The sequence below is a fragment of the Adiantum capillus-veneris genome, chromosome 2 (genome assembly GCF_014529385.1).
Source record: "Adiantum capillus-veneris isolate H3 chromosome 2, ASM1452938v2, whole genome shotgun sequence".
NCBI lineage: Eukaryota > Viridiplantae > Streptophyta > Polypodiopsida > Polypodiales > Pteridaceae > Adiantum > Adiantum capillus-veneris.
Window position 1 is genome coordinate 114,458,971 of NC_140932.1, and position 14,145 is coordinate 114,473,115.

A 14,145-nucleotide genomic window follows, 5' to 3' on the forward strand; every position below is an offset into this window, starting at 1 on the left:
AGCCTTGACATAGGTTACCAATAAAGCATCAAGTATTATGAGATAAGTATTCCATTGGTCATTGGCGTGCCCTACTCAATGCCAAGGAACATATCAATTTAATATATTAACCTTCATAATCTCCTTATGTTTTCGTTACCAAGCCACTGATTGCGTTGCCTTTATCGACTATCAGCTCAAATAAGCCTTATTTGAGGTATTAGGTCAAATAATTTTCCTCATGCCTCATTAAGTTGCCCTTTTAGTTTTGACCGTGACTTTAGCTCCCGACTTTGATTTCCTTTAGCTATTAGCTCTCAAAAAATATAAGCTCGACCTTGGATGGGACTCTGATTACTTCAATAGGGAGTAACAACATGCTCATTGATATGTTTATGTAGTATTCTCATGGACTTTCAATTTTGAGCCACAAAAAAATTATCACAACATTTTGCAAAGGTGGCATTAACTCTAATAGCCTCAAGCTTATCACCTTACCTAGTGAGCTATCGAGTGGCGAATTTGAATCTCTCTCTCTCTCTCTCTCTCTCTCTCTCCCCCCCCCCCCCCCCTCCCAAAAGAAGAAAAGGGTCAAAAATGTCTTCTTGCGATATTTCATGCAATTCTCTCTCTCTCTCTCTCTCTCTCTCTCTCTCTCTCTCTCTCTCTCTCTCTCTCGTTGTAGAGAGTTACCTACAACTTGAAATTACAACTCACGCACTGACTCCGTGAGGTGGACCATTCTAGCTGGATAAGGTAGACCAACCCATCAAATAGACTTGGGGATCATCCCCTGAGGGCTACATGTCACACGAGCTGTCAAGGGGGTTTGAACTCAAGACCCTGGAGACAAGATCTATCAACTGAGCTAGCACTCTCTCTCTCTCTCTTTTTCTCTCTCACACACACACAAGTGTTGAGCTCAAGACTGTGTAGACCGGTCTCTTGGGATTGCTGCAATGACGACGTTAAAAAATCTCTCCTCTCTCTCTTTTCTTGACTTTAAAGGGGCACGAGTTCCTGGATCCACGGCCTGACTCATCAATATTTTATCACCCACCAGCTTTGGGAGATGCTTTCTGTGAAGCATCTGCCACCCTCTTCTTGTTTTTCACTAGATTCGCTGCAACCCATCAGCAGCCCAGCCAGCAAGCAGCTCTTCTGCTCTCCCTCCTTGCGTACAGGTAAACAGCGCAAAACACCCCCCCCGGCCCCGGCCTTGCAAAAAATAAAAACAAAAATACATACCTTTGGGCTTCTAAGATGTGTGCCTGCTCATTTTTGCTTGAGCTCTTTCTGATTGCCTTTGCGATTACGAGTTTTATTTACTGATAGAAATATATATACTATGAACCCCAGGATTCACCAGGAACAAAATCAATCACTGCAAATAGCTGAGCTACAAAATGATGCAGGGATAATTCATTAGAGAAGAAATACTCTGAAATGTATCAGGCCCTTCTATGATCTTTTATAAGAGCATTCAAATTTGCGTTCAACTTCAAAGTTCCTTAATTGCATGAAGCATTTGAACACAGCATAATGTGATAGACAATTCTCTTCAAGTTGCATTTGGACACAGTATAATGTCATCGATCGAATTGTCTTTCAAACTTCCATGTAACCAAGGGATTTGCTAAGTTTCTAACATCAAGCAAGACTTGAAACTTACATTGGATTTAAGGATAGAAACTTTCTATCACAAAACAAGTGTTAATTCAGGCCCAATTCTCTCTCTCTCTCTCTCTCTCTCTCTCTCTCACACACACACACACACACACACACACACACACACACACACACACACAAACAACTCAGATGATTCCGTAAATGTACAGAGGGAGCGTTAAGCATTTAAAAGAATGTCAAAAATATTGAGAAATCACTTCATAACTACCTGAAAGTCAAAACCCACAGTTAATTGCCCCCCCCCCCCCCCGCCCCCAACAAACACACACACACACACACACCAAAAAAAGAAAAAATACACATGCGTGCTCACACATGATAACATTTTTTCATTTTTTTCAGGCAAAAGGACAAGCACCATTAGCTATCACAAAGCCAAGGGATTTTTACCATATTGTGTCTTTGTAGAAGCAGCCAATGTGAGAGGGATGAACCCTTCAGTGAGCACAACAGTTTGGAGACGAATTCTTGAAGACAACGTTTTCCGTTTTGACTCTACTGAGAATGCAAGAGAAGAAGCATGGCCTTCACTCTCTTTTGCAGATGCAAAGCAAAGAGAGATCCCCTTTGAAGGTGTTGGCATACCCGAGTATTACCCACGATGTGCTTTTGAGAAAGACAGACAAATCATGATATTTGAGGTATTCCCGGATCTACTTGCTTTTAGAGCAGGAAATTGGGAAGACAAACATTTTATAGGGATGATGTTTAGAGTAAGAGAAACTTGGAACCTGATTTTAGAGTTTCTCTTGATGCCATGTTTTCATTAGAACAATGCATTTTGTTTAATTGGGTTCCTATAATTTTGTATTTATGCATAATATTCTGGCTCCTAAGTTGTATGGACTGTTTATCTCTCTCCCTACTATTTGTGGAGGAGAAACCTGTCAGAGGGTTTTCTTTCGGCTTCTAGGCCACTGTTTTTATGTGATAAAGTAGGACAGCAGCAGGCAGGAGACAATTCTAGACCAACACCATCACCTTCCTCTCTAGATCCTGATGGCTTGCCCCATCATTGTACTACTTTGTGTAGCACTGATAGAGATGATATTCCTATAGTTGTTGATGACATAGTATGATGAAAATCTTTAACTCTTGTATCCTCAAAGATGTGTTTGTTAGGAGATTTTTAGAGGTTGAAAACTAAGAAATATTCTTTGTTTGTATTCTTTTAGGTTGTGGGATTACTCCTTTGATATTGTTGGACATACATTTTTGTACATTTTACCTTGGGCTTTGTGCCCTCAAGGTGTATGATTAATTGAAGATACTCTTTTGAGAGAGAGAGAGAGAGAGAGAGAGAGAGAGAGAGATTGAATTACTGTCCACGAAGGTCAAATATGACCCATGGGACCCACGAGAAAACATTACAAGGTTGCTTTCAGAAGGAGCATAGGTACATATCAGTTAAGGATTGAGGGTCCATTGAGAAGGTAATGGAAGAGAAAAGGGGACACAATCTAAAAGGGGTCAAGAGGAGGTGGAGCCGATTTGGGAGTTCTGAACTCTTGGAAGACGGCTTTACCACCTCGGTAGACTACCGATTTACCTTGTTTGCGGGCTTCGTGCATCTTCTTGAGCTCACTTGCTTTGACCTTGAGTTGATTTGGAGTCAATTCTTTAGCAATCCAAAACTTTTTTCCCTCGAGGAGATGAGACTGGCATAGTAACTTCCACCGCTCTTCCTTGTCCTTGAGAGTGAGGATACAATGCTTTGGTGGTACCGTTCTATGCGTGTCATTGATCCAGGAGACGGTCTCTGGCTTGATATTTACTTGTTGGAGAATATCATTGAGCTTGGAGATTGCTTCTTCAAGAGTGTCCTCATTTGTGCCCCATGGTGAGTCAAGGCCCCCAATCCTGACCTTGAGGCCGAGTGATTTCTGTAGTCGGTTTTCTTGTAATGCTGCCCGAATTTCGTTGTCAATCTTTTTATGTGTTGCCTCTTGGACTTCTCTTTTGGGCTGCTTTGACTGTTTCGGTGAGCGAGGTTTTGAACTTGTTTGCTTTCACAAGTAGAGCTTGGCTCTCTTCTTCTTTTGCTTCCTCAAGCTTGCACAAGCGTTGCTGGAGTCGAGTGTTTTCCTTGATGAGGTCTTAAATCTGGGCCTCTAAGGCTGCAAGCCTCGCATCTTAGATGGGCAGCAGGGCCTTTCTTTGGTGCAGCTACCACTGCAAGAAAAGTCTTGCGGGTGCTGGTTGGCGTACACATCATCCTCTTGCAGGGTAAGAAAGCACCCTTGTTGGCTTAGGGTTGTAACCTTGATAAGTCTGCCAAAATGCTTCTCGTGTAAAAAAACCCACAGTTAGGCGGCACCCATCTTGAGTGGCGGGGTTGCAGGGCCTCGAAGCAACGAAGCAGCAGGGCAGCGGGGACAACGAAGAAGCGCTAGCCTTCTCATGCAACGGACCAATGACACAGCAGGGCAGTGGAGTAATAAGCAGCCACATGCTGGAGCAGGGCAGTGGAGTAATAAGCAGCCACATGCTGGAGCTTGTACATTTCTCTGAAATCGACGACGTGTCTGAAGTAGAGGGTGGTGATGATGTGGAGGACTGAGAGCGGGGGCTGGAGCACAGGGCGGCGATGGTGTGGGGACCCGATAGCGGGGCTGGCTTGCCGGAGTTTGCTGGCGATGGGGGAGGCAGGGCTAAAGCTAACACCCAAACGAGGCGTTGCCCTACACCTTGCGGGGAGTCGCAGAGACGGGCTGCGAACGAGAGAGAGAGAGAGAGAGAGAGAGAGAGAGAGAGAGAGAGAGAGAGAGAGAATGAAATGTTTCTTCAAAAGGTCTAAATGACATATGAGACCAAAAGGTTATAACCTTATGTGACTCTAGTACAGTGCTAGGGAAACATAAAGACGAAAATAAAATAAATGAGGATACTCAGAGTGGGTAGATATGTAAGCCTAACCTACATCCTCATCATCATCGACATCCTCATCACATAAAACATCAGCTCAAAAAACATATGGGGAGGGGTAAAGTCACATGATGGCTAATGAGGTGCACAATGGGGAAAGTAGACAATGATGATCATCCTAAGAGCTCTCTCATGGGACTCTGTAGTATGGCCTCAATGTCCTATATGGTTAGCTCTCGGGAGCAGGGGTTTTGCGTGCGTGATGTCGCTTAGTGATTTCTGTAGCCTCCGATGTAGGCCTCTTCTACGGTGTGAAGATCCTTGCATTCTGAGGCATTGTGAGCGGCCAAGCTGGATGGCTCGATTAAGAAGAATGCCCCGAGGAGGGTGTGACTGGGTAACTTGTGGTGGGCCATCCCGAGTAGTCCCTCTGTAAAAAAGTAGTGGTCTGGCTCTGTATGGATCCTCTATGTGTAAGTCCCTTGCTCCTAAGGGTAGTCTTTCTGACTCTAGAGTCTACGGATCTCCAGCAAGAAGAGACTTGCGCACCTCTGATCATAGTAAATCCATAATGTGGGATAAGGGGCCAAAGCCCTCTATGAATAAGCAATGGAAACGCCCGCGGATCTCACAGTACTCTGTGCATTGGCAGATATAGTGCTCCTCTGTCTTTTGGCTCTCTCTGGCAAACCTTGCATAATCTCTCTGTTGGGGGTATACCTTTGTATGGGCCAGTCTCTATCTCCAATTGGTGAGATGAGGTGTGTAGCTTACCAATAACACATCTAATGCCCATGAGATAGGTGGGTGTCCATATACGTGGGACGTGAGATAAACCTGTTATCTGTCTCCAGGAGAAGATGGTCTTGAATTTGAAGGAGACAGCCAAGTCCTCCTAGTATCCATCTTTATGAGATTATGTCTGATAATCCTGCTAATCTCTGAATGTGTGAGGGTGACGGATCATGCATCCATGGAATACTGAAAAGGGGGCCAGCCTGTCCATGCTTAAATCCATGTAGCTCAAACCAAGATGATATCTGTGCAAACCAACATGAGGTATCACCGTCACTAGCAAGTTGTTGCGATGACTCAAGCGCTAGTCGTGCATATCTGTTGCATGGTAGCTCTCATGTGCTATGAATGAAAGACATTCATCTAGCAAGAGCCTCCACTACAATTGGTGGTGTGCTCATCTCAGCTCCGATAATCTCATGTGGCACTGATGCTTTCACCTGGATCAGCCTGGAGATCATGGATACAAGTGGTCTCTCCATGGATCTCCATCCATCATATGTGTGCCTTGATCTATTATGATGATCCAGTCTAGGCCCCCATATCTGCACTCCATAAAGCATGATGAAAGTGACCAATGTGTCAAATAGCCACAGCGTAGTGGGTGGCTCCTGAAACTGAAACCTGTGAACATATCCTCTTTCGTCCTCTTAATGCTGCATGTGCCCTTGTCAATCACGCCTCTGCAACACCTATGTCATGTGCATAAGCATTTAACGCATCTAGATGTGTCTGCATATCCTCTGGGGAGTCTGAAATAAGCACACTATCATCGACATAAAGCAATACAAGTATCCATGTAACTGACAGCTGGCTCCTCCATCCCCTGCAATCTCAATATAGTTGGCAATCTCATCAATATACAATCCAAACAAAGTTGGAGAAAGTGGGCATCATAGGCTTGGACACTCCAAGCGAGAAATCACTAGCAACACACGAATAGAAATTGCAAAATCACTGAAGTTTGACTAGGGACCTCAGAGACTGTTGAAAGACTAGATCCCATGTAGCAAATGCCAAAACCGAGTAGAAAATGAAGGAATTGTACATGTCATTCTTATATGATGCTAAGCCATGATGACATCATCTTCATGTTCTTTTGATATCCAAGTTGACATGAAAATTTTCTTGAATTTTACCCACGTTGTAGGTGCTTCTCTACGTAACATTAGAGTAGACCACCATATCTGTGCATTTCCTTTCAAGTAAGATGCCGCTCTTTGCACCTTGGAGCGTTCCGAAAACCGACCTCGCGAGAAGACGATGTCAAATTGCTGTATAAATTCAAGGGCTTGATGGGCGTCCTGGTAGCCTAAAAACGTGTTAAACTTGACGGTCGGACCCCCTTTTTTGGACTCCTTGATCTTCTTGCTCATCTGTTCACTTCTCCCAAATACCTTCCAAAACAAACTCGTAAATCTGGGTCCCTTGTCAAAGACAATCGTCTCGGGCATGCCATGTAATCTGAAGATCTGGGCCGCGAACAGTCTCGCTAAGTGATCCGGCTTGACTGTTTTCTTCAATGGAATGAAATGAGCTTGCTTGCTAAACCTGTCAATAAAAGTCTCTCCTCCTCTAACGTGCTAGATGGCCTCCCATGTCTTCTAGACTTTTTCAAGAATTGCTTGTCTTGCTTTTCTTGCTGTTAGGTGCAGCGGAATGAATGTTTGAACTTTGCTCAAGATGAATGCTCCGAACTGTGCTCAAGGTTCCTTTTTCTTATGGAATGGAGAGCCTTCCGTTCTTTAATGAATGAGTGCAATGGACACAAACAAAGTGAATGGACACTATGCGTGTAGGTGTATGAGATTGAGAGAGAGAGAAGAGAATACGACATCAGAGACGTTGTAAAACCCTCCTCCGAAGGCCCCACTCTCTATGGCGAGAGCGGTCTACTTATGATTGCACAAACTGGTACAAACTGAATGCATGGGACTGATGCAAGTCTAGGCTATGTCGGCGATGACGACGGTGATGATGAGACCGACCTAACGGCTGAAATCTGCAATCTTTTATCTGCTGTCCAAAAACGCTATGGGCTGAAATCTGAGGTCCTACTGCTGCTGTCCAAAAACGCTAATGGCTGAATTCTGCTGCGGCGGAAAAACGCTGATTCGGCTTGTCGAAAACGCTGATTTCCTGCGGGTCTTTATGGCTGAAAACTGCAATTCTTGTAGGCTGAAAACTGATGGTCTTTAGGTTGAATCTGAGACTACTTCCTTGCTGAAAAACGCTGCCAGAAGGAAGGGCAATCTGGGCTTTTTACTAATGCTAGGGTTGAGGGATCCTTGCGGTGAAGTCTGGGATCAAAAACGCCAGGCCTGTGGTCTTTGTGGCTGATTCTCCAAAACGCTAGGCTGAGATGGAAAACGCCAGGTGTAGGGATGTCTTTGCTTGGAGGAAAGTCCACCAAGGGTCTTGCTTGAGAAGTTGCCTGTTGAGCTTGGCTCCTGCTGCCTCTTCTGCCAGAAAGTGCTAGCTCTGGTTTGCTTATATACAAACTTAGCAAAATTGCCCTACCTACTTTTCAACAAAAGTCACTTAAAAATAATAAGTGAAAAATGTCAAAAATAGGTAAAATAGGCTAAATGCACTGGAAAATTCCCCTGAAGGATTCTGATGGGAATGCTTATGATCATGCTGTGTGCAACCAGAGGATATGCATCTACACTAAGTGCCTGGGCATGCACGGTCTGCGAACAGACTCACAAAAGTGCCAGAACACTTTTAAATTTAGACCTACTGGATTGACTGAACTCTTGTTGTGCTGTAGCTTGTCCACGGACACATAGGGTTGGATGTGTCATGTGACATCCCCTCCTTTTCAAAGTGAGGTACTGGTACCGAATTGTATGGCGTCGAGGGAGATCGCCAATAGCATCCGGAATCTTGGAAGAGACTCTTTGCCGGCCCACTCTGATGTGTGGGTCGTGCGGTACTTGAACTTCATAAAGGTTTGCAACGCTTGCTTCTTTTTTCCACGCCGAAAGTGACACAAAGTCTTTTGTGGCTCCTTCGATGCTTCAACTTCGTCTATAGTCATGCTTCTTTCTTCTTCAAGAATCTTCATGGCTGAAAATTCCTGAAACCATTTCCAACACCAAACCATCAACATACCTATTCCATGTGAAGTGAATGGAAAAAATCTTGTCTTCCTCAAAGACTGTGCATGCAATGTAGATGAACAAAGAGACGGAGTGACAAACGGTTCATCAAACACATGCAAACAATGAGATCGAATCTTTTTCTTTTGATTTAAAGCAATCAACTGTGGCAATTCACAAAGGAAATGCCCATGCTTGGTGCTCATACTTTCATGTGCTCGTTCTATGAATGTGTCATGCCAAGGAAGAGACAGGGAATGTGACTTCCTTGAATGCATACTTTTCAGCTTTTCATGAAAAATCCGCTTACATTCGTGCTCATCCATGAGCATTCGTGCTCATCCATGAGTGAAACGTGCTCAACGTACAATATGTCATGCCTAGGAAAAGGGATCACATAAAGATGCTGACTAAAATACAGGCAACGATCACGAATGAAACACTTGTACAATGCGTGCGTACTAATCATGCGAACACATAATACTTCTTGTGAGGGATCCTTGGACCGAGGCTCAAGAGCGAAGATCGCTTCTTCCTGAATGATCGAATCGTCCTGTGGGGGTTGTTTGGACCTCGACTCAAAGCCAAGATCTGTTCTTCGTGATTGATCGAATCTACAACGAGGTTAGCTTCGCTAGAAAAAGCATCCACTAACACATCATCCTTGTGAACAATCACATCATCTTTATGCAACTCATCATGCTTGTGAAAAATCACATCTTGATCAATCAAATCATCATGCTCGTGAGAAATCACATCTTCATCATGCAAATCATCATGCTCATCATTATCATCCAATTCATCATGCTTATCATTGTCATTCAAATCATCATGCAAATCCTGTGTGTCATGCTTCGGAGAAGAAGAGACTGAGAGAGTCTCCTTTTCCCGAATTGCTTGCATCTGTGCCTGAACTTGAGAAAAGAGTCGCAACATCTCTTGCATTCTTCCTTTGGTCTTGCGATCAAATTTGTCTTGACTTTCTTTTTCTTCCAAGGCGTAGTTACGTTCTATGGCTACCATTTCTTCTTCGTAGTCACGATCTATGGCTACCATTTCTTCTTTGTAGGCCTTTCTTTCTGCTTCTCTTTCTTGGTCCAACTCCTCCATAGGAGTTAGCGCAATCCTTGACGTAGGGGGAGGGTCGGAAAAACCTCATGGTGGGGAAAATTCTTCTTCGTCTCTCTCATGCTCATCACCTCCAAGCAAAGTATCCATTCCGCTTCGAGTGATGACCATCCACTGAAGTCTTGGGTTCTTGTGGTTTCTTGGGGTCTTGGGTTCTTAAGTTGACGAGGAACTTGGGTTCGTGGGTGGTCTTGGTTCTTGGGGTTCTTGAGGGTCTTGAGGTTCTTGCAGTTCTTGAGGTTTTCTTTCGCTTGCAAACCGCGTTTGAGAAGGATCTTCTCTTCACCCGAGTTCTACTCCTTTCCGCGGGCGCACCCCTTGGCGGCCTTGCGCTCACACCAAGGTTGCTTTTTTCCACCTCACGTCAATTGGCCAGCCGCTAAGTGCACGGTCCGCTCTCAGTGAGTGAAAAGAGACACAAGGGGAGGCTGGACAAGCCCTTTTTTCTTGGGATTCCTGTCACTCTTCAAAAACACGATTAGGAATCGACACGCCCAAGCGAACTTGCGTTCGTGCAACCGCAACAAGCAAAAAAAATTCTTGTGATTCTTGTGGTTCTTTCCTTGAGTGATACAGAACACTGCCAAAGCTCTGATACCAATGTTAGGTGCAGCGGAATGAATGTTTGAACTTTGCTCAAGATGAGTGCTCCGAACTGTGCTCAAGGTTCCTTTTTCTTATGGAAGGGAGAGCCTTCCGTTCTTTAATGAGTGAGTGCAATGGACACAAACAAAGTGAATGGACACTATGCGTGTAGGTGTATGAGACTGAGAGATAGAGAAGAGAATACGACACCAGAGACGTTGTAAAACCCTCCTCCGAGGGCCCCACTCTCTATGGCGAGAGTGGTCTACTTATGATTGCACAAACTGGTACAAACTGAATGCATGGGACTGATGCAAGTCTAGGCTATGTCGACGATGACGACGAGACTGGCCTAACGGCTGAAATCTGCAATCTTTTATCTGCTGTCCAAAAACGGTATGGGCTGAAATCTAAGGTCCTTCTGCTGCTGTCCAAAAACGCTAATGGCTGAATTCTGCTGCGGCGGAAAAACGCTGATTCGGCTTGTCGAAAATGCTGATTTCTTGCAGGTCTTTATGGCTGAAAACTGCAATTCTTGTAGGCTGAAAATTGATGGTCTTTAGGCTGAATCTGAGACTGCATCCTTGCTGAAAAACGCTGCCAGAAGGAAGGGCGACTGGGGTTTTTACTAATGCTAGGGCTGAGGGGTCCTTGCGGTTAAGTCTGGGATCAAAAACGCTAGGCCTGTGGTCTTTGCGGCTGATTCTCCACAACGCTAGGCTGAGATGGAAAACGCCAGGTGTGGGGATGTCTTTGCTTGGAGGAAAGTCCACCAAGGGTCTTGCTTGAGAAGTTGCCTGTTGAGCTTGGCTCCTGCTGCCTCTTCTACCAGAAAGTGCTAGCTCTGGTTTGCTTATATACAAACTTAGCAAAATTGCCCTACCTACTTTCCAACAAAAGTCACTTAAAAATAATACGTGAAAAATGTCAAAAATAGATAAAATAGGCTAAGTGCACTGGAAAATTCCCCTGAAGGATGATGATGGATTCTGATGGGAATGCTTATGATCATGCTGTGTGCAACCAGAGGATATGCATCTACACTAAGTGCTTGGGCATGCACGGTCTGCGAAGAGACTCACAAAAGTGCCAGAACACTTCTAAATCGAGACTGATTGGACTGGCTGAACCCTTGTCGTGCTGTAGCTTGTCCACGGACACATAGGGTTGGATGTCTCACGTGACACTTGCTTTTTCTCTGCTTCTTTTGCCTTTTCTCATCCTCACTGGAACTAGAGGATGATGAATTGTTGGAACTCTCTGAAGACGAAGAAAAATCTAGGTCATCCTCGAAACGAACATGCTTCTTGGATTTGCTTGACACCTCGAAAGTCGACTTTGGCCCTAAATAATTGGGGAAATCTGCCGATTTCCTCTTCTTCTGAGAGTGCTTCAAGCCTTTCATTATGTGGTTCATCTTCTTTTCAAGAGTTGTGTCCAACTCTTCCTGCGAGTACAGTTTCCACTTTTCTGCACTCAACTTCTCTCAGCTTCCTCCTCAACTTGAGAGAAGAATCAATGGCCTGTTGCCATCTTGAGTGAATCTCATCCATCGGCTAAGTCTTTATATGCTTCACATATTTCGGGTTCTAGGAGAACTTCGTCAATCTTTTTACACACTTATCAACCTGCAATCGACGTTTGTACTCGGCTCTCTGCTCTGGCAAAGTTCCCTTCCGAAAATTTGCCTAAATCTTCGTTGTTTTCTTCAGTTCTCACGCTAGGCTTCAACTTTTCTTCATCCTCCCGTAGAGGGGTGTCGTTTCTGTCAGATTCTCCGCGAGAACCCATGTGTTGTAGAAGGGATCGGATCCTCCGTAGAAGAAGAATTTTTTTGAGCTTTGATACCATTGTTACAGGCTTGGACACTCCAAGCGAGAAATCACTAGCAATACACAAACAGAAACTCCATCAGTGAAGTTTGACTAGGGAGAGGGGGAGAGAGAGATTCGACACGGCATGGGGAGTTCCGCACCCAAATGCGTTGCCCCCAAAGACTGGTGCCCCTTTGGGTATTTCTTTATTATTATGTCGCAACGGTACAACTCCGGAGGGTCCTCTGCTCTTAGACTTTGCGTCCAGATCCTCTGCAGAGTGAGGCCCCAAGGGCTCTTATAAACACTACCAGGGTTGCCCAAAAGCACTAGACCCCAAAAGCATCTTCTCCAAAAGCTAGCGCTAGAAACTCCAAAATCTACCAGCTCAAATTGCGGAAATTTGTGCAACTTGCCACATGGCACATCCAACGCAAAACTCGGAAAATCTGTACAGCCCTGCCACGTTAGCGTCCATACATTCTGCAATGTCAGCGCATTTTACGGAAGTCAGTCTCAAGGGCAAGCTTTTGATAATTTTGGGTTAGGCCCCTTGGCTGGTGCTCATAAGTTCTTCTAGGTTCAGTTCTTCAGTTTCTCTTGTCCACTCGGCCATTTCTCTTCTAGTTGGGCATACCGCGTCATCACTTTTGTGACATTCGCCCCAATAGTAGAGTGAACAGGGTTTGAAAGACCCTCTGCTCTCCGTACTCTCCCTAAAACTGCCATGATACCCCATACAAGCTCCTGTGGAACTCCCAAGTCATGTAGTATCAACTAGGCTCTCGGGCTTTGCGGAAATCCACAAAGCTACAATAAATCCTTGTCCCATGTGCTCCGCCCTCCTCAATGATCACTCTAAGCGTGAAGATATGTTCTCAAGTGTAGAGAGTCCCCTCCTGAATCCAGCCTGCCTTGAAGCTCGTACACCCTCTCTCTTTGCCCATGTGCTCAACTCATGCTCAGGTATAGATGCATATAGCTTGGCCAATGAGTGGCCAATCATGATAGTGCGATAGTTAGTTGGTAGGGTTGGATCTCTAGACTTGAGCAGTGGTACAATTGTAGATGTACTCCAAGTCTTAGGAAACCTCTCACACATGGCCCTGTGGAACACGAAGGCCAACAAACCATCAATATGATCCCTAGCATGTATGAAATTTTTTGCCACTAAACCATCATGATCGTGTGCGCTCCTTGTGTGCAATCTGTCAATGGCTCGCCTCACCATTTTTGCTGTGAAGAAAGTAGAAGCGGGAGGACACGGCTCCAACGGGTCTGGCAATGGTAACTGCGCTGCTATTGTGTATAGAGAGGATGCATATTGTGTCCATGTCTTTGTAGAAGTAATGACTGGAGAGGGTGAGTGCCAATGTAACAGGAAACGGGCGGAACACAGCCCAAATGTTCCGAAACGGCGTTCCAAACGAGTCCAGTTCCCGAAACGGAGTCGGGAGCAGAATGCTGTTCCAGAACGGGGTGTAACCGGAATGGGGGGGAACTGGGCGAAACGCGGGGCGGAACGGGCAAAAGTAGGCATTTGGGGGTAGATTTGGGGCTGTTTGGGGGACATATTTGGGCCAGTTTGAGGGGAGGTTTGGGGCTGTTTAGGAGTTGATTTGGGACAAAGCTTAATGGAGGTAATTTAAGCCTTACTTTAGTTGACCGTTCCTCCCCCGTTCCCGTTCCTGCCCCCCCTCCTTCCCGTTCTGAACCCACTCGTTCCCGTTCCGGGTAACTATGGTGAGTGATCTTTAAAGAGTCGCCAAGCCTCCCTAGAGTCTTGGCTCAGAGTATCTGACAAATATCTCTCTCAAGCTGTGCTAAGAAATCTCTTTTCTTTCGCTGTATAAGGCGGTGAAAGAGTATACACGACTGCCCATGTGTGATCTCTCCCAAAGCCACCTCTCTTTGTAGTCAGGCTCTTGTCTCTCGACACTCATTACCATACCAACTATTCTGAGGCGTGCTCCCAGACCGTGGTCTCCCTCTAGGCTGAGTGAAACCGGCTTGTACTTTCAAAAAGGGCGGTAGACCTTAGACTTAAACCTTATTTGCTTTCACCCATTTAATTTGTCACCCACTTTACCTGTACTTTCAAGACACAACAAAGGGGAAAGGGATACAGGCTGCTAGAATGCACCTGTATGAGAAGACCGACACCAGATTGGCCCCTAACTTAGGCG

At 45.1% G+C, this 14,145-nt stretch overlaps 1 protein-coding gene across 3 annotated transcripts in view; it reads left to right on the plus strand.

The window, feature by feature from the left end:
- Nucleotides 1-910: 910 nt before the first annotated feature.
- HGL1 (heteroglycan glucosidase 1) overlaps nt 911-14,145 on the plus strand; it is a 216,693-nt gene continuing 203,458 nt past the window's right edge. Inside the window, exons 1-3 of one of the 3 annotated variants that reach the window (XM_086488771.1) lie at nt 1,046-1,163; nt 1,339-1,427; nt 2,011-2,309. In XM_086488771.1, coding sequence (XP_086344897.1) covers nt 2,097-2,309 — 213 coding nt within the window. In that variant the 5' untranslated portion in view covers nt 1,046-1,163; nt 1,339-1,427; nt 2,011-2,096. Of the gene's footprint in view, nt 1,164-1,338; nt 1,428-2,010; nt 2,310-14,145 lie in introns of all 3 variants that reach the window. The other 2 variants (XM_086488780.1, XM_086488764.1) reach the window with 2 other exon arrangements.